The sequence below is a fragment of the Taudactylus pleione genome, unplaced genomic scaffold, assembly GCF_031769625.1.
Source record: "Taudactylus pleione unplaced genomic scaffold, aTauple2 ptg000479l, whole genome shotgun sequence".
NCBI classification, from domain to species: domain Eukaryota; kingdom Metazoa; phylum Chordata; class Amphibia; order Anura; family Myobatrachidae; genus Taudactylus; species Taudactylus pleione.
The window spans coordinates 14,095,489-14,116,232 of record NW_028284881.1 but is presented as its reverse complement, the minus strand read 5'-3'; the positions used below and the strand labels follow the sequence as shown (position 1 = coordinate 14,116,232).

At 44.2% G+C, this 20,744-nt stretch overlaps 1 protein-coding gene across 1 annotated transcript; it reads right to left on the bottom strand.

The window, feature by feature from the left end:
• Nucleotides 1-3,036: 3,036 nt before the first annotated feature.
• Nucleotides 3,037-19,410, bottom strand: LOC148502996 (phosphatidylethanolamine-binding protein 1-like). Its single transcript, XM_088449109.1, has 4 exons — nucleotides 19,171-19,410; nucleotides 7,515-7,624; nucleotides 7,081-7,181; nucleotides 3,037-3,781 (listed from the first exon to the last, which is right to left on the bottom strand). Exons 1-4 carry the CDS (start codon nucleotides 19,306-19,308, stop codon nucleotides 3,567-3,569), a joined length of 564 nt encoding a protein of 187 aa, XP_088305235.1. The 5' UTR covers nucleotides 19,309-19,410; the 3' UTR covers nucleotides 3,037-3,566.
• Nucleotides 19,411-20,744: the final 1,334 nt, after the last annotated feature.

Sequence of the window (20,744 nt, the reverse complement as noted above, 5' to 3'; positions counted from 1 at the left end):
AGAAAAAAAAAACACTGGTCCTGTCTGACACTTGGGTAAGCTTCCGGAGCCCTTTGCCTAAATATGGCACAGTGCAGCACACAACAGTATGTGTCAGACCTCACATATTCTTTTATATATGTGAGTTAAAAGAACCACCTTAACTACACCTGTATTAGGACAGAATTAGAGGAAAGGTATAGATATATGCTGACAGGAAAAAAAAAAGAGACAGGCACCGCTAGCATAAGTCACATACAACGCAGAAAGTATACTGCAAAGTGGCACTACACTCAACTGCCCAGATTCAGTCTGGGAAGACTATAGTGCTGCATACACCAACCCAAGGGAGAGGTATGCAGGGGGACTGGACTACAAGCTGTCCTGAGAGATCTGCGAGTGCACCAAAAAAATGGCCACCGGAGACCTCAGAGGGGGCGTGGCCACAGGAGGAACAGCTCAGCAAAGCCAGACCGCAGTGGAAAGGCGCGCTGAGCCGAAGAGCCGCTAAAACCCGGAAAGCCATCTCCCCTGGCTATTAACCCCTGCGACACTGGTTCCCACACCAATAATGTCCCTGGCTGTCTAGTTGAATGCAGGGTATGGAAGGCCTGCGGCCACACTCAGCACCTCTGGTCTGTCCCCTGAGACCAGAGGTATGTCTGCCAAAACGTCACAAGCGGTGACCGCCTTAGCTGTCCCCGTACGTCCAGCCGCAGTCAGGGCTATCCCACGGGGGCCCGCCGAGATCCCCAGATCAGTACTGGCGTTGCGGCGCCGGCGGGGTGACTGAGCGTCAGCACATACGTCCTATGGACAGTCTGTTGCTGCGCGCTCTGCAGATAGTAAAAACTAATAAAATCATAAAATAAAAGTAACTTTTGGGCTGCATTTAAGCAGGCCCCTGCATTAATAGTGACCCGACTCCAGTTGGGCACCAACTAAAACTGAGGTGCCTCGGGGGGTAGGGGATATGGAGGATGGACCGGTACATCATGGGAGCTGAAAGCTTTAACTGTGTGGTGCCGCGGATCCAGATCCATCACCTACACCCAGAGGTCTCCCTGTGGACATTGAAGAAGAAAGACCCATACCCGGGTCAGTGCTATGTGCCATAGCCACATGAAATGTAATTAATATTTGAGGTAATAACAAAAACACTTGGAAAAGGCAGTCTAGTATAGATTGTTCAATTTATCATCATATTCATGTTCTTGAAATGTATAGTCTATCACACAGGTTCTCAAACTCGGTCCTCACCTGTGGATCTCTTAAAATGTGTGAGTAATTAATACACCAGTGGACCTAGAAAAAGTGAACTGTGTGGGGTCCTGAGGACCGAGTTTGAGAACCATTGGTCTATTGACATGAGAACTCTAGGTAATAACCTTGCATTAGAGAAAAGGTGTACCACTCAATAGTTTCAGATAGGACAGTCCTTTTTTTTTTTTTTTCTAAGGGTGAAAACACCCCATCAACAATATTACAGACTCCATGGGCAGGTTTTTTTTAATACACATTTCAGGAAAATTGATACAATCTATGCTAAGAAAAGAAAAAAAAAAAGTTTAAACCATATGGTGGTCTCTAAAGTGTTCAGTCAATGAATGAGTTGTGTTCTTGCTCACTAAACGTGCAGAAAAGAAATTGTCAAAGAACATAGAAAAAAACATTTTTTTTTTAAATCACAGAACTCTAAACAATTGTTTTGTATTTGATATTGATACTTGTCAAGGTTTTAATACAACTAGGCCATATTAGACCCCATCGCAGTACACTGTAATTGGAGATGAATATAATTGTTTGAGAAAATTGTTTTTACATAGCATTACATAAATTGATAACCTGAGAGTCAATTGGAGAACCAGTATCACATTTGTAATAGCAGCAACCATACCCCTCAAAACACTCACCCCTTCCTCATGGGGAATATTGTTATATAAGCTGGCTATATCTAAGGCAGTGTTTTCAAAACTCATTCCTCAGGGAGCACTAACAGTACATGTTTTCCAGGGCTCCTCACAGAATCACAATTGAAATATTTAGCTCCACCTGTGGATCTTTTAAAATGTAAGTGGGTAAGAATACACCTGTGCACCAACTAGGAAAATGGTAATCATGCACTGTTAGTGCCCCCCTGAGGAATGAGTTTGGGAAACGCTGATCTAGGGTAATGCGGAAACGTGTAAGCATAATGATACAACATATTGTATTAAATTTAGGAAATTGTACCTCCATCCTGTTGTGTTTTACAACGGGTTCCAGAAGCGTCAACATATTGTGACAAGGTTAGCCAGAGGGAAGCATGGGAAGGTTTTGGGCCTTGCCAGAGGACAAATCAAAGATTTGAGTTTTCATAAAAAATTAGATATTCAATTTGTAAGTTGATTTATTTCTCATAGGAGGAAGTAGGATTATATTTATTTGCTTTATACTAATGAGTCACTAAAATTTTAGCCTGTTAATATTATAATGTAGCCATCACAATTTAATAGGACTAAGCCACCACACTTATTAACAGGATGAATTACAATTTGATTACAGTTGTGTAGTGATTTCAATGCTACTTTTTCAACATTGTTCAAATTCAAAAAGTACATCCTGAATTTACAGAAAAAAGAAAAACTGGAATAGTATCCTTATAAATGTAGAAATGGTTGGATTATATGATGTGGATTAAAAGGACTCCTAGTCTAGAAGGTATCATTCTCTTTCTGCAATTACCCTTGTTTACTATTTTAATGTCTGTCTATGATAGTTGTATAATTCGATCTCAATACAAAACAAACTTTGAATCTGATTTAGAGTTAGGAGCAAATAAAAAATCTGAGCAATTTGCTCCTGGAACAAAAGTATGTTGCAATGCTTTGGGTACAAATGCATTTTTTTTCTTTTAGCGTGCAGGGAAATACTGTCTGCTTTGAATGTAGTGGACAAATACTGATCAACTTTGTTTTAACACTGATATTTAAATTAAGCTAGGATATATCCCTTCACAACTCGAAAACACCTGCTGGGCACCATTCTCTCCCCCCCCCCCCCCCCCCCCCCCCCACGACTCTATGTCGCTAGTTTTTAAGTATGAACCCCAACTTTTTTTTTGCCCCCAAAACAAAAACTTTTTTGGGGGTGTCCTATTAAACTTTTTCAAAAATTTTGACAGATACCTAAACAGTGGTGCAATCTAATCCCCTTTTTTCGTTTTACAGAGACTTTTCGCACCTTTTATGCAATTAACACTATGGGCCATATTCAATTTGAGACGAAAAGGCCAGCGCATGCGCAGTACGAACCATCACCCGATCTTGCGATCTGTGATGTATCAGGCCCTCTGTACTAATACCTGCTGTTCTGAAAGAATAAAAAAATACTACAGTACTACTTTAACATACTTGTTATTACCATGTCATGGATATTTACTACAGGTGCAATATACTGCTGGTAATGAAGATATGCAAGTTCCTTTAGTGGGGAAAGCTTAAATAAAAAATAAAAAAGTAACACACTTTTACCACAACAACCGAATGCAATCTACTTAAGTTGATTTTTTTTTCTTACTATACATATAAACTGGGGACATTTCTAATTTATGACCCCAGCTGCTCATACAACTTGGGGACATAATCATCCCACTCTGCCTGGTAGCAATTCCCAGCAACAGGACTTCCGAGATTATATTTCTTGCGGAATGAAAGTATGGTAAACCCTCCTCGATGTGCCCCTGAGCGGTTGCACAGTATTCGCTCATCACACTTCAACACTTCTTTCTGTTCATAGACCAACCAGACGTAACGATGGAGACCTGTCATAAAAATAAAGATATATAAATAAATGGTTACCAATTCAAAATAAATAACATCAGCATATCTTGAAGCACTTCACAATTGGCAATAAACAGTATTGAAATTAGATTGGTTAGTAACAGACCGCTTTAAGTGGGTCCTGTTAGCAATCTATAGAACAATAGGAATGTTATTCATGAGGGTAAATGCCAGATTGCAGCCAGATTGCAAGGGTTAAAGGTTAAGAAAAAACTAGCATGTCTCCTCTTTCCTCAAACAACCCTCCCAAACCTCTTGCTCTATGCATGCTCAAGAAAGCGAACATGTGCCTATGACTCCAGACCTGCACGTTATTGAACCTTATGAAGGGAGAGGCTGAATGCTCCTCCCCATGCCCATTCTCATGTAGGCAGAGTTCAGAAAGGACTGTTGACACAAATGCAGACCAGCAATAATATATGCATCTTTTGCAACTGTACAATGATGAAGATGAGGTGTCGTACAAACATATGCTGCCGATGCGGAGGTCCCAAATCTCAGTAAGACTACAGCTCTACATGCGCTATTTTTGAATGCACACTCTTTTTATTCCATCAATTTGCTACAAGGGTTTTGAATTCTGTGCACCACAAGCACCACTGCCACATGATGTAATGATCATAGAGGCTTGGAAAACACCAATCTACCTCAGTCTGAACTGTGCACTACAAGATTCCCCCCTCCCAAAAAAACAATATAGCTGATCAGTATTTGTTCGCTACATTCATAAGCAGCCAGTATTTTCCCTACATGCTGAAAAAAATGCATTTGTACCCATTGCATTGTAGTATATTGTTGCAATGTCTGGGATATGCAATATGTAGAGAAATGATAAATATTGGGAAAATACAAATGAGAGTAACCAGTGTTCGCAAATACGCGCTATAGCACGTATTTTATCCAATATCGGGCACTGGGGACTCACTATTTTAAAGTAGCCGGGTCCCCGGGGACGCGCTGTGCTGTGGCCAATCCCTGACAGCTGGCTGCAGCACAGCGCGTCCCCCTGCAGAGACAGACATAACGCTGTCTGTTAGAGCAGCCAATGAGAGTCAGAAAGACTCTCATTGGCTGCTGCTGTGGAAAGCCGTGCTGGGATCAAGTGTCTGATCCGAGCATCGCCACAGTGTCCGTGCCAGGCGCTGGGACAGTGTTTGTTCCCAGCGCCGGGTAAGCCACCCTGGCGGGTACCTGGTGAAGGGACCGCCTGGTCCCTTCCACCAGTGGCGGCAAGAGAAGCTTGGCTCTGGGTGCGAGCTGAGCGGAGCTGCCCGGAAGCCAAGTAGCGGCGGCGGTTGTTTGGCACTGTCCAGCAGCCAATAGGAGGCAGACGCGTCGAGCCACTCGCGGCTCGCCGCGTCATAGCCCCGCCCACTCGCGGCGTCTTGAATAGACGCCGCTGAGCGGGAACGTTCAGTCCGTCGGCGGAGGGGAGGAGTGAAGACCTCCCGAAGACAAGAGAAGCGCGGTAACAGTTCTGGCGGCCGCGCAAGAGGCCAGAAGGCGGCGTGATCAAGAAGGAAGACAGGCCAGCGGCAGAAGACTGAAGCTGAGGACCAAAGAGAGCTGCGGGGGAGGAAAGCAAAAGAGCTAACGAAGCTCTCCCCTGCAGCCTCTTACCGTACCGGTAGGCGGCCTTACGCCACCAGTATTTTACTCCTTCCTAGACCACCAGGGTTGTCGGGCACTAGGCCCGTGGCATACATTCAGGCAATAGGCCTGTGGGTCTATAGGTGGGCACAAGGCCCAGGCAACATAGGGGGCATTAGGCCCAATTGAAGGTATATGCCCCCCAAATAGGTGTGTGACCTGGGCATTAGGCCCAGGTCACTAGAGGGCCCACCTATTTGCCACTCACACCTAAAAGGGGGGCAGATACCTTCATTGGACTGCATAGGTGGTCTGACAGGCATACGGGGGGCACTGCTGCTGGGGGCACTGCACAGGGAGACTGCTGCTGGGGGCGCTGCACATGGGGACTAAAGGGCATTAATGTGCGGTATAATGTGTAAAGGGCATTAATGTGCGGCATCATTTTGTAAGGGGTATTACTGCATGGCATATTGTGTAAAGGCTGGGCTTTGCTGTGTAGCATAATGTGTAAAGGGCATTAATGTGCAAAATAATGTGTAAAGACCGGGCATTTATCCTTTGATAAATATGCCTATTACCTAAAGTGGCTAACCATAATATCACTTTAAAACGGGACACGTGAATTAATTACAAAGGTTCTGTGACTAGCTGACTTCATGCCTAAATTTCACCTGGTTTTAATGAGCCACAGAACCTGTGTAAATCATTAGTGTCCCAGTTTAAAGGGATGATATGGTAAGCCTACTTATTCACTATGGGTTTTGTGAACAGACAAGTCATATTACCTGAAAGATCATGGAGGCATTAAAACATGCATTTAAGGGGCTTGTGGGGATATCAGATCTGCATTTTAGGGGCATGTGGGGAGGTCTGAGGCATATGGGGAGCTCTAAAGCATAAATTATGATGGGACCCAGAAATGGTGGGTCCCTGGGACCCACAAATTTTGTCGCTCACCGCGATCACTGGTAACAGAGTGCAGACATAACATAAAATATGGAGTAGACGAGCAACTGGGCTATAGACACAATGGGGACCTATATGGTGCAGAGGTCTGCAAGATACTAAAGCCAGGGTGGTACAAAGGCCTAGATGGGTGCAGTGAAAGGGCCTTGGAAGATACAAGGTGGTGTGGGGGCCATGTTAATGTACAGTCCCTGATGCAGTAGAGGGCCGGTCCAATCTACATATAGTACATTGGCAATCCAACTCCATCCCATCCTCTGCTTTATGAAGACCTAAATCCTCACCATCCCATAACTCCAGCTCTCCCCTTTAGTCAACCCTAATTCACTCATTTGATTCTGGTCATCCTTCTACCCACATTAGTTACATTTTTGTTACTTTATATTAATACCTTTTATGCTGCTTTTACCTCTCAACCTTCCTAGTCTTAAGATGGGTACTCAGTATACAATATATTGTCCAATATTGCAATCCACGATGACCATCGTATACTGTGTAACCCCAAATCCATTGTTCGATGAATTGGGTGGTCATATCTCCCCATCTGATGTGCTACATATCAGATGGGACAATGCCACGAACAACGCATTTGTCCTGATATTCTCCACTACTATTTAAACCTCCCCTTGCTTTGCAATGAATAGGGACTGTGCCTATTCTTGCCACAGGGAAACAGAATCCTACTTTATCACCACAGTACACAGTTTCTGACACAACTCACCAGTTCCTTTTGGTGGACCTGAACCAACGTAATCAGACAGGACACAACCGCTACCAATGTCATTTCCCTTCATATTTACGACAAGGTAGTGATGCCATTCCCTAAAATAAATTGATTAATTAGTCAAATCTCAGCAGTTTCAAATATTACAGGCATTCTAGAAATTATATACTAAGTTTTAAATCTACTGATCAGAGATTGTGCATTTCTGCTGATATCTGATTTGACAGTGAAAGCAAATATGATGTGAAAAAAAAGGATTCAGTGTTACTAGCTATTAAGAGAGGCATATGATTGGTTATAAGCAGCCCATAACCAATCACATGTTGCCTTCTACCTCAGGAAACACCCCTCTCTCCTTCGAGCCAATAGCTGATAACTCAGTCAGATTCAGCAAGAGAGGGTGATCACACCTTTCACTTTATCCATCTAACCTGAATTTTGGATTCTTTCTGCTCGGTGCATCTGGGTCTGTGAGCACAAGGGTATAGAGCTTGTTGCTATCCATTCCATCCCATGACATGCTCGTTGGACGGTTCTGAACCTGTATTAAAATAAATGTGTATAATTAAAACAAGAGTTTAACCTCAGGCTGCCAATATTAACTACTTTCTATGTGAAAAAGTTCACAATTTATATTGCAAAGAATGTAAAATCTGGGAGCCGTGGAAGCTATGCGTCCTTGCAAATCAATAGACAATACATCGAAATATTAAAGACCAGCAGTACATATTAGATGCATTGGGATAGTCCTGCCTTATTTTGGTAAGGAATTCCATTAGTAATCATACTCATATCTATCTATTCCCTTGCTGTAGGGTTCCATGCTGGCCCGACCTTACACAATCTAGAAGGTAAGCATTGCACTATAGGCAAATGGGTGTTACCACACGAATTAGAAACTCTATAGCCCAACATGCCTGTAATGCAGTTATGCTCAAAACCATTATCACATCTGTATTTGTTTACACTCTGACATTAAAGTGATGTTCATCTTAAAATGCAATATAAAACACACCACTTATGTACGACTCCCCATATTAAGGTAAATATACCCAGTAAATTCCAGAACTCGCGGAATTTATTAATATATATCGACATGCTACCACACATTGGGCCTGATTCAGCAAGGATCGCTATTCTTCTAATACGCACGCTACGCAGTTGCTAATATCAGCAGTGAATGCAAATATTTGCAATCACATTGCGATCACAGCCTAACATAATGACGCCCACTTCCCCTTACACACATCCGTATACTTGGGCAACATAGCGAAATAATCGGTAACATCGGACCCATATGCACAGTTAAGGCAAGTCAGACCTCCATCAGGAATTGCCAACTTCAGTGTGCGCTATGAGGCCTCAGGCTGCGACTGGCTAATTTATGTACGCCCCTGTAACGGCGTTGAGACGCACTGGCACGCCTGCGTTTGCCCCCCCACACACAAACGGCACTTCCTGTCAATTACTCTGCTCTGGGTCTGCGCCGTTCCCATTGCAATTGCTAGTTCGCACACTGCGATGCATACGCAGTGCGAATTAATCGACCGATTGCGTGTGTATTAGCAACTGCATTCCTTGCTGAATCAGGCCCATAGATTAGAATTTAAGGGAGGCAAAAGAGTTATACAAAAAAAAAAAAAAAAAAAGAAAAGGCCAGGAGCAATCAGATAATTGTGTGACAGAACCTGGAATTACTCAGCAGAATACCAATAGGGGATTACTTACCAATGTAAAAGGAGGGAGATGGAGACATGTCATGCAGGCAATGTTGACCTTTATTATGTCGATATTAATAATGTCAACACCAAATGCCGACAGTTATGTTGTCGACATGGTTAAATTGTGAACTTCTGGAAAAGTCGACAGGGACAAAATGATGACACGTCAACATAATGCTAGGGTATGCCTGAAAACTGATTGTCGACATTGCGACATGTCGCCATTTCATCAGTGTTTACATGGTTAATGATAAAATGATGAACCATGTTCTCTGTAGACATTATGAATGTTGACATGGTCATCGTAGAACTAATATAATGAACCCACCAACAGCACAAGTTTAAAAAGTGTCTTCATTATGCAGATTTAAAACATTTACCATAATCTCCTATCTGCATTCCATTTGTACTTCTACATCCTTGGCACATTAGTGCTGGGCAAATTTAGGATGAATGTCCACTCATTTCTGGTGACCACGCACTACAGCTCAGGCCCCTATTCCCAGGACTAGTGCGACCACTTTACACAACAATGCAGAGTATGATGTGCTGCTAAACACTGATAACAGGAAATCCTGGGATGTCTCACAAGTGGTATCAGCAATTTCCTCTGGCATAGGAAAATCCAGATTGCTGCAAGGAAGATTATAATGTTTCCTGCTGGTCATTGCTGAGAAACAGTGGTTAACATGTTACACTGAACCCACCAATGCTGAGAATAAGGGAGACTGGAGATGTGCCCCCTCATTTAAATAAAGAAATAAAATAAGGGTTTAATGTATAAAATCTACACAATAATATCTACTTTTACTTCTAGAGGTGCATATCTGCTACATACACAATGTAAGAACGTACAGTGGATAATGTGCCCACACTGAACGATATGTCATTCAGTGCAGGCACCCTGCCTCATCCCTGAACATGCACAACCTGTCGATATTGCCAGGTTGGCCAGTAAGTTCAGGCGATGACCGATGCCGACAATGACCAGTGGGAGCTCGCATCGCTGGTCGTTGCCGGCATATTCACTGTACGATTAATGAACGATAATGTAATCGTTCAATAGTCCATTTATATTGTGTACTGGATACATGTATTAGGTCTACTTATATCCATTATAACTTACATAACAGAAAACATCTAAAATCAAAATACTCAGGACAAGGTTAAAATAGCTTTCAGGGCTTACACAAATTAGGTACATGTAATAATGAAACATGGGAAACGGTGTTCGTAAAACGGCTCCTTCTGCTTTGTTTTGTATGTGTGCCTTATGGTAAATGCAAATAAACTGTTGTTGGGCGCTGTCCTGTGGACCGTGTGACTGCATGTGGTCATAGAGCCAATTATATAACAAAGTTTGGGCCCGATTCCCATGTGCACAGTGCAGGGAAGCGGCTGTGTGAATACCATACAAATAAAATATAAATGCAGCAGGAGGTGTCTGTAAGAAATAGACACCTCTGTGGTTGTAGATGCTGCTTCGAATAATCGTCGCAACCATCGGCCTGGCTGTTGGAACCCCTCCGCCAGGTCCAGAAAGTCTGCCTCCGACGACGCAGACCCTGGACTGGCACGCCTACAAAACTGGGGCAACACGCCCCCGTTTTGTAGAACATCCTGGTCACTGCCCCCACTTAACCCCCCCCAAACGCTGCAACATGCCAATCAGGATGCGGTTAAGTGGGGTCTGCGAGCAATCACACAGCACCCCTTCTGCACATGCGCAGACCCAGAACCATTGGATTTGTACATAAGCCATCGGGTACTGCATACAAATGCGAATCAGGTCCTTTGGGCATTAGCTGTAAGGACACAAGTACTGTGAGAATACTCCTGCCATTATATCGGATGTTCACACTCTCATGGTACACAAATGTAATTCCTCCACAAAGTATCTTCGGACGCTAAATATCATGCAGGAGTAAAGAGGTGCATATATTAAGAATCTACAGAGCTCTAACAATCAATAAATGTAATAAGTGTTTCCATACAATATACTACTACTACTTGTATTGCTTACATGTAGGTGAAAAGTCCATGGTTCAGGTAAAGGTATAAAAAGGGAGAGGCCTTATCTGCAAAGAGATACACTGCTAAAGAGTGTTACTTTACACTTCCGCACACCTGCCTGACTCATAAGGCCCTCATACATGGTGCGATATGCACCTTGCGACGCGACGGCCAACATATTGGGCGGTCCCCACACACGGAGCGACCCGCTGCCCAATAAGCCGGTACCCCCCGCATAGTGCTGCATGGGCTAGCACATCGCATCACCAGATCTTATGTGCAGCATGCAAGATCTGGAGGAGCGATATACGATCCCACAGGAGCGCACACTGGCCGATATCATGCCCCCACACGGTACAACATAGCAGCAATATCATACCAATCGGTCGGATAGCTTATACAGATTTACAGATTATTGCAAGAGTATTAATCCTGTGTACAATGTGCCACTAAAATGACCAATCACTTTTTAGTCTGCCTTGTTAATGCCATACCTGACAATTTATTTAATTTTTTTGTGTTAAACAAAATATAGTATTAATGAAGGATCAGTAGATCAGAGAGCTCAGATTTGCAGATGGTGTATCTACCAAATGAAAAAAAATTTAAATCCTATAGAGCTTTTCAGGGGTATGAACCGCCTTATATGCTTACAAGAGAGTAGTATTTTTAAGACTTGTAACAATAAGATGATCATCTCTGTTTTTCCCCAATTCGTTTCCAGAGGGCACGTGCTGGCTAGCAACTTTTAGCCTGGGGGGCAAGTCCAGGCCCGCTGAGAGCCGCAGCGGGCCCTGGGTAATAGGGGGCGTGGCCTAATCGTGGGAGGCGTGGCCACACCCCCTTCCCGAAAGAAAAAATATTTGCAGCGCCGCGAAGTGGCGCTGCGCGTTGGGGAGGGGGCGCTCTGGGCCCCCTCAGCCCTGCTCAAAGCCGGGGGGGCATGATCAGTGTGATCGCTCCCCCCCACAGGCATAGGAGACTGCTGTGGCTGCTGCTCAGCAGCCACGAGCAGTCTCCACTGCAGCTCAGCACACGCTGTGTGCTGGGCTGCTCTGAGGGAGGGGGAGCGGCGCCAGCCCCTCAGGAAGCCCATGCCCCGGTAATCTGTACCCGCTCCCCCCCCCTCGGCAAGTCAGAGCGTGGCCCATAGGTGACGGCCCATCCTTAAATGGTTTTCACATATGACAAATACTAAAACAAAATGAGACATGGTATTGCTTAACCCAAAGATACTTGGATAGATACATATATATATATATATATAAAACCTCCCAGAGGCTTGATGCATTCCACCCCAAGTGTCACGCATATTAAGGGTCATCATACCACCTATTTGCATACCATGCAACAGTGCTTTGATGTGAGTGAAAAAATTTAATTTACAGCTCCCCCCCACACACACATACAGCACTGAACTCATACAGATCCCCCTCTCCCATAGATCCCCCCCCCCCCAGCTATTCCCATGGTTACAGCTAGATCCCCTTCAGTTTCTGTACCCCGACATTATCAGCCAGTGTCGTTATTCCCGTTCACTAAGATCACCCCCTCACACACATACAAAGCTGCACCCATACAGATCCCCCCCACTAACACAGATCACCTTGCCACATCCCTATTATAGATCACTGTCCTCCTATCATAGCTCTCACCTAGCCGCAGGGGTGATCACCTGCTGAGCCTCCAACACTGTCCTGAAACAGCCTCAGCAGCCCCCCTTCAATGCCCACACTCCCCAGCCTTTTATGTCCCCACTTCTCAACAGCCCTCCTTCTATGTCCCTAATCCCCAGCAGGCCCAGCCTTTTATGTCCCCACTCCCCACAGGCCCCCTTCTTTCACTCCCCTTACCTTGTTGCTGCTCAAGGCAAGCAGAAGCGGCTCCTCTGTCCTCTCCTCTCTTCAGCGGCGCGCGTGACGTAAGGATGTCACATGTGTCTGGCCTTTTTTTTAAAAAACAAAACAAAAACTTTATTGCACGCCAGCGGGTGCGGCGCACATAGTCAGAGCAGTAGCTGCACGGCCCGGGAGATCTGACAGCAGCAGCCTCATCCTCGTGGCGACCATGCAGCTACAAAATCTGCCAATTAAGTTTTGTGGAGGAGGCGGTGAGACTGACACCACATGATGGAAAAATCTTAAGTACCCCATTTATATTATTCTTCTCTTACATTCTTTACTGGCTAGTGGCCAGATCCTACCACCTTATACATAAGATTTTGGTTCACTGGTGGAACCTAGATAGGATTAGGCTGCTCTGCCATTTTGAGGCGCCATCAGTCATCCCACTGCTTTATTATTACATGTCAGATGAACAAGCCTGTTTAGTTAGAGCAGGGGTGGGGAACCTATTTTCTGCCAAGGGCCATTTGGGTTTTTACAAAATCATTTGTGGGCCATACAAAATTATCAACTATGTCTGTCTATCTAAGGTTTGAGACATCTCCTGTATAATTTGTGTGTGCGGCCAGACTGCATATGTCCCCCCTATGTATGGCATTAGAGCTATGCTGATCCAATCCTGAAAGTTAACAGATCGCCAGAGGGACAAGACTGTGCCACAAATATTGTTCAATACATTTTGTTGTGGTGACATCCTGTACTTCTGCCATAAGTGGTGATTCAGGATGTCGGTTAGCACTAAGATAAAAGGAAACACACATCTCACACTGTCCCCAAGTGTGGCCCCAGGAAGGATGATAAGAGGTAGGTGCCCATTAACAGGACTAGCATAGCCAGACACAGCTGGGAGCTGTAATAGAAGACTCATGGTCACAGCTGCTATTTTACTAATAACACTTGAGGCACGATGACAAGACACAGCATCTGTGAGCTGTAGTGCTACCAGGCTGCTGGGACTGCAGAGAGGAAGGGCTGGGTGGCAGCTTGGTAACTTACCTGCAGCTGGCGGTCCTGTGGGCGATGTGGAGTGACTGGTGGGAGATGAGAGAGCGAGGCACTCCTCCCAGCAACGCCGCCTGACACCCGGCTCTGATCTCCGGCACTGCCCAGGGCCGCGTTCAGCATGACTATGGCTGCTGCACGCATAGTCGCTGGGCACCTGTCTCTGATCTCCGTGAATCGCAATAAAGGATCGTTTTTGCAATGCGATCAGGGCATGCCAGTAACGCCCCTGATCGTATTGCAAAATGCGATCCTATCGGCTGGATGTATTATCCGGGACATGCAGGGAGACCATCCCTGCGATGTCTCCAGAGGGCAGTCGGGGCTCCTGCGGACTGCACAAGAGCGGCTCGCATTGCTGGCGGAGGGTTCCGTGAGATCCCTCCTCCGGCTGATATGCGGTAAGTTGCCATAGACTACAGCGGCTAACGCCATCTTCAGATGGCGTTAGCTGCTGGGGCCAATATCAGGAATGTCCCTCCTTCATACATCCGGGGGATACTTAGTATTTGAGGTAAACCCCCGAAAACGTGTTTTCGTGGATTTTACCTCAAATATTGAATGATAAATGGACCCCTATGGCCGCTGTGCTGACTGCAGCTGCTGATGAGAGAGCCGCAGCCGGCCGGGCCTGATTAAATCGTCTTATGGGCCATATACGCAGGCTGGATGTTCCCCATCCCTGAATTAGAGCAAGACAAACAGGGGTATTCAATATGGAGCGAAAACTCAGTTTGTGCGAGGTTTTCGCTCAGCTGACGTCATTTTCACCGATTTTACTTTTACACCGTATTCAATTTGAAAACTTTTCGCCGGTGTGAAAAGTATATTGCATTCGACCCTGCGAAAAAGTATCGCCAAGTGCAGAATTGGGGTTTTGGGGTGCAACATTTCGGAAACTACCCTGCAACCTTCAGACAGTGCCCCAAAAGTAAACTATCAAAAAAATAAAAAAAAAATACCTCAGAAGACCCCCAAAAACGCACTTTCATTTTGGGGGTGAAAAAAAAAAATTGGGGGGTACAAAGTTAAAAACTAGCGAACTACATTCTAGGGGAGTCCCCAAGTATGCCCCAGGTGTTTTTTTCATTGCAGGTGTTTGCAGCAAGTGGATTTTTCACGTTTTTTTAAAACTTCACTTTAGCAACTTTTAAATATGCTCACCCCCATTTTCAAGTACCCATAATTTGCTGGAACTACTTATTTTCTGCAAAAAAACCTTCTAAATACTATTCTTCACCACCTTCCCAAATCCCCAAAATAGCAGCTATCGAGCCTGTCTAAAGACCCCAAAAACCTTCAGCAGGGCTAATCGGGGGTATCCAGAGTGATCCCCATGTTAGAGCATCTTTTTGGGGGTGTTAGGGTGATTTCCACAAAAATCAGCGAAGTTTTCGCTGATTTCACTTTTGCCGGGTGCCGTTTGACGATTTCATATTGAATACGGGTATAAGCGGGGGCGCCCGCAAAACTTTTTCACCGGCAAAAGCTCCGATGTGCAGCGAAAACTTCGACAGCGAAGTTTATGTTTCATATTGAATATCCCTCAAACTGTTGCAGAGGGATGACACAATGTGGTGGACACTGAAGTGTGGGTGTATCTATATAAGTATAGCCTGTAATATACAATGTCAAATAATAGTTTTGCTTGCTACACCTAATAAAACTAGGCGATCAGCCTGTGCCTACATTTCTGTGAGGTCAGGCAGGCATTCTATTGAATAAAGGAGCATGCACACACTGATTTCATAGGAGTAAGGTGTAATTAATGCTTGCTTTATTAGATTTACAAGACTATTGTTACCAATTTAATGCAAGGTTTTCTAATAATGTATTCAAATGCCAGCATACTGCCCTCTTCTATCCAATTCTGTTACTGTGGTCTAGACAATTGTACAATAATATGGTCAACTGCTGGCTAGCTGCTTCTTGGTTTTGAAGTTCAGTGATGACAATGTTCTAACATGGGCCAGATAAATTCAATAGCATTCAAGTTTAGGCATTGACATGGTGACTATTCTATTATTATTGTCCTACAACGGTCAATGCTGTATGATATGACCCTAGTACCTTATCAAAAGTATTCTTTATTGAAACTTTGTATTCACACTTTCAATTATAATGTGTGGACCTAAACCCCAGAGCATGTGTTATAGAAAGTGATTTTATTTGACATGACTGCTAGAAAATCACCTCATTGCCACACAGAACATTGATGCTGACCCACACACATTGATTTCAACAAACCAGCCCAGGAACAAAGGACAATTTTTCAAAACAGGCCACAAATGATTATCTTGTAACAAAGTAGCTAAATTTACTATGTGGAGCTTTTCAAAGCCACTGCTTTTTTGGGGGGGGTGAACGGAGTTTAGATGCTGGATTTATACTGTAGTGCAGTGGCTCCCAAACTTGGCCCTCAAGGAACTCTAACAGTCCAGGTCTTAAGGATATCCATGCTTGTGCATAGATGGTATAATCAAACTGACTGAGGTATTATGTCACCTATGCTTAAGTATGGATATCCTGAAAACTTGGACTGTTAGGGGTATATTTACTAAAGTGCGGGTTTTTAGAAGTGGAGATTTGCCCCTAGCAACTAATCAGATTCTTCTTAACATTCATCTAGCACCTTCTAGAAGATAATAGCTAGAATCTGGTTGCTATGGGCAACATCTCCACTTCTAAAACCCTGCACTTTAGTAAATATATCCCTTAGAGTGCCTTGAGGACAGAGTTTGGGAACCACTGTTGTAGGGTGAAATTATATTCAATACAAAATCAGGTTTGTTTTGTATTGATTATAACTGTCCCTTTAAATCCAGATAACACCTTTGAAGACACTGAACCTCAAGATCACGAGAGCTTGGTCATGTAATAAATAGCAGTCATCGACAGTTGTCGAATTGATAGACATGCCTGATCATTATCTACAACATAGTTCAATTAGCTCATTACATCGACAAAAAAATTAAATGTTCTAAGTGTGGCAAAAAACTCTATTGCAGGAGTTCTCAACTACAGTTCTCAAGTACCAGCAACAGGTCATGTTTTCTGGATTCCTTTAATCATGCACGTGTGAGTTAATCTATTTTGCTGGGTCAGAAATTATGCCATCTGTTCCACAAACCGTAATCCTCAAAACATGACCCGCTAGGAAAACTTGAGGGTTGAGGTTGAGAACCACTGCTTTGTTGTGCTTCTAGAACGTTCTAAATAACAACAGGAGATTTAAAGAAAAAACTTTGAGCCCCTAAAACTGTTGAGCTGGTTGGAGCTTTAGTATTTTATGGGTTTATGGGAATTCCAAATTTCTGTGTAAAGGACGCTGCCAAATGCTGAACTCGGAGTTTATATTAAATGTAAGTGATAATGTCTGTTAGATGATTTAAAAAATTATTTTAACTGGTCTTACCTGAACAGAGGGCTACCCTCCCATAAGAGTCCATTAATTTACACCACAAAGGAGACCCTGATGTACAGAGCATACAATACAGGGCAAAGGTCTACCCATGACATTGTACAGGCATTATAACATTTGAAAGTTCTGATGGGATAAAGTGGCAGGAGGCATAACCCGCATGTTGCTCTGATACAGCACACTGCGATTTAGGTCCTCCCCTGTGGAAGTGCAGTTTCATCAGTGAAACCCTTCCCCCATGCAAAAATGGAGGGCGTTTGCAAAGGAGGGCACCCCATTATTAAATAAGACTGCTTTTTTTTTTTTTAATTAAATATTAGAAAGTGGAATTATCATTTAATCGCCTTACTGATAAGGGTGAGCAGGACGAGCCCTGCAGATATACCAGATGTCTGCAAAAGGTGAGTGCCATTCATCCTCAGCACATGGCTCCATGGGAAAAAAAAAAATAACATATCATAAAGCACCATATTGGAGGGCATTCCCTTCCTGCTCTGCCATAGGAAGATGGTGGTTGTCACAACTAGGGAGGGGGGAAGGGCTAGGGGGGCACGTGCCCCGGGCACCAAGGATGACACACACAGGCGCCCAGGGCACGTGGCTGCAGTTGTTGATTTGGAGCTGCCCACAGCAGCCCTTGAGAGCATGACAGTGATGCAGCATTCTAAGGTGACACTGGTCGTGAACCAATAAGTGCTCACGGACTGGCAGTCTGCAGGATCTGATTGGCACGCGACTGGCACCACATTAGAATGACTGCAGCGCTGTGTCATTCTCTTAAGGGCCGCAGACGGCTGCCTGCCAGTGCGGCTCCAAATTAACACCTGCTGATGCAGGCACAATAAGAGGATTTTTTTTTGCTGTGGGGGGGCTGGGACACCAAATTACTGTCTTGCCACGGGTGACAAAAATTCTAATAATTTATGTAGGCTTGGGTTATATAATAAACTTATTATTATATACATTATAAACAGTCTTACAAGAAAAAGAAATCCAGGTACAATGTGTGCACACTGCACAAGAGAGTGACTGACATTTATGTTGGAATGCAACCAAGCCAGAAAGTGACGAAATCGGCAGAGGGTGAGAGAAGGGGTTAAACAAAATAAACAAAAATGTAAAATTGTGGCCCTAAATTTATGACAAGTTCTCACTCCTGGTCCTGGCCATCTTTGTTTGTTAACTTTATATTTACTAAAGGTGACAAAAAAGAACAGATCTTAAAAAGCGCATTACTCCTATAGGCACCATTTTTCTCAGTCCCTAATATAGACAAGTTCAAAGAACTGATGCAACAGTGGCCATCAGTAGAGAATAAATTACTTTAACATGTTGCACAACTGTCTCTATTTTCTATATCAGATCAGTAATAAAGTACAGTATAGTAATTATACATTTAGAATGTTACTTTCAAGGCTCACCAATATACACTGCCAATGTTATGGATAGAACATAAAAAGGTCAGAAGACAAATGTTCTTATAAAGGACATAACATTCTACGTGACCTTAAATAGAAATAAAAGGCCATGACCTATAAGTGCTCTCATCACATACTGCAGCCATGAAAAGGTCTATTTGTGCAAAGACCTAATATATATATATATATATATATAAATAAAATTTTCTCGCTTGTATATAACATGCCATACAGCAAGTGGTGCGCCTATATTCTTTGCCATTATCTACAACAGTACATAGATTCAGTGTGTCTATAAATAACCTGACAGTGCTTGCTGAGACCTATGGTTCTATAGGAGATGTGTGCAGTGTGCCCTCCTTGCTTGTACAGAGAGCTAGGACAAGGAATGGCTGGAATAGGTGGGACACAGAGTAGCAGCACCGCCGTCTGCGCATACCGTGCTGCAGCTGCTGTATCGGTCGCTCAGCTGTCACCCTCACCATAGCCGCGCTGGCAACTCAGCAGCAGCGGGAGGCGGGCTCAGCGCACACAGCAATGTGCTAGAACTGTGGGAGTGGCGGTAACTCAATGCTATGCACTATACAGCAAGCCTGCGCGGCCACTACCTGGGTGGGGGTCAGCACTTGGCCCAACTCCTCTATCCCCACGGCGGGACCGTAGCTCACACTAAGCGGCTGCGCGGGCTTCTCGTCCACCTCATCCAGGGCCAGAACCCCGCACCACTGAGACACGTCAGTCGGCATCGTGCAGCTCTCACACAGTGCAGCGCAGCAGAACAACTGAGCTCTGCAGCACACACAGTCGTACACAGTACCAGATAACGGGACGGTTCAGCACGGACCGCCTCATATTACCTCCAGCCAATAGGCAGAGAGGGAGGAAACAGTCGCTGGGATGGTATTGGCGGATGGAGATCACCCGTGTGAATGAGCCAGTCCCCGCATAGCTTGCATGCCGAGAGTGACAGCTGGGTCTCTCTCTCGTGTGGTCTACGGTCACTGAGCGCACACTGCAGACAGACACTACGGGGGTTATGGCAACTGTGTTACATGCGAAACCTTCATAGTGTCAGCACTTAGCGATCACAGTGCCTCCTGCTGGCGGAAGCCTGTACAGGCCTCCAGGAGAATGTCTCCCTCCAGGGGGAGAGGGGAGGGTTCTCCTGCAGGCTAGTGGGGGAGCAGGGTGTGCTGCGGCTGAGTGTATTGTAACGTGTATTCTGTCATTAACGTTCTGTCAGTTATCTTCCATTCATTCATTCTTTCACGTCATTTACCTTTTCTACATCTAACTGGTCCACTTTTGTCGTTAGGGCCGAATTCAATCAGAGGCAAAAGTATCTCCGTATTCAATTCCAGGACGTTTTCGCCTAGGCGCAAACTCCACAGGCAAAAAAGTTTCTCCAGCAAATGGCAGGAGAAAAGAAGTGCAAAATCCATATTTGGGGTAAAAATGTTGGGACGGTTCAGAACCCTTTGGACAGCCTCCTCCCCATGACTAATTAGGCAAAAAAAAATTAAAATCTTAATTTACCCCAAAAAAGATATCATTTTTTTGGGAAAAAATTTAAAAAGTGTTGGAAAATGGGTCTAAAGTACTGGGACAGGTATTTTGGGGTGCTGCATGGATGGGGAAGGTGGTTTTAGGATTGCAGGTGGCTGCAGCAGGTGTATTTTTTAAAGTTTTAAATCTGCACTTTATAGACACCAACATATACTAATACCCATTTTAATGTACCCCCAATTTAACTACAATTATTTCCCCCCCGCAAAAAAATGCTTTCCATAATTTTTATGCAAATATGCATATAACAGCCCTTTGACTCAATTTAAGTACCCTAATTACTTTTATTAGGGTTATTAATACACTTCTATATTGAGTCCCTCGGTGAGTTAGGTTTTATTGGGGTTACAGACTGATTTCCCCTTAAAAAACTGACTTTTTTCGTCAGTTCCGCTATTTGCTCCAGTCGCCAATATGCGATTTCGCCTGTTTTACAATTGAATAGGGCGAAAAATAGGTGCGCGTATTGAGTAAGCAAGCAAAAACTTCGCATTAAACACGCAAATGAGGCGAAAAAATTGCGCTTTTCGCCGAGCTCGGCTTTTTGCGGCTAATTAAATCCGCTCCTTAGGGGTATGTTTAAGTTCTTGTTATCACTCGTTACGAATATTATTAA

Coding starts and splice junctions, on each gene's coding strand:
- LOC148502996 (XM_088449109.1), bottom strand. CDS start 19,308: ATGCCGACTGACGTGTCTCAGTGGTGCGGGGTTCTGGCCCTGGATGAG. Junction 7,182..7,514: donor AGAAAGAATCCAAAATTCAG/GTTAGATGGATA, acceptor AATTTATTTTAG/GGAATGGCATCACTACCTTG. Junction 3,782..7,080: donor AGGTCCACCAAAAGGAACTG/GTGAGTTGTGTC, acceptor TTTTTATGACAG/GTCTCCATCGTTACGTCTGG.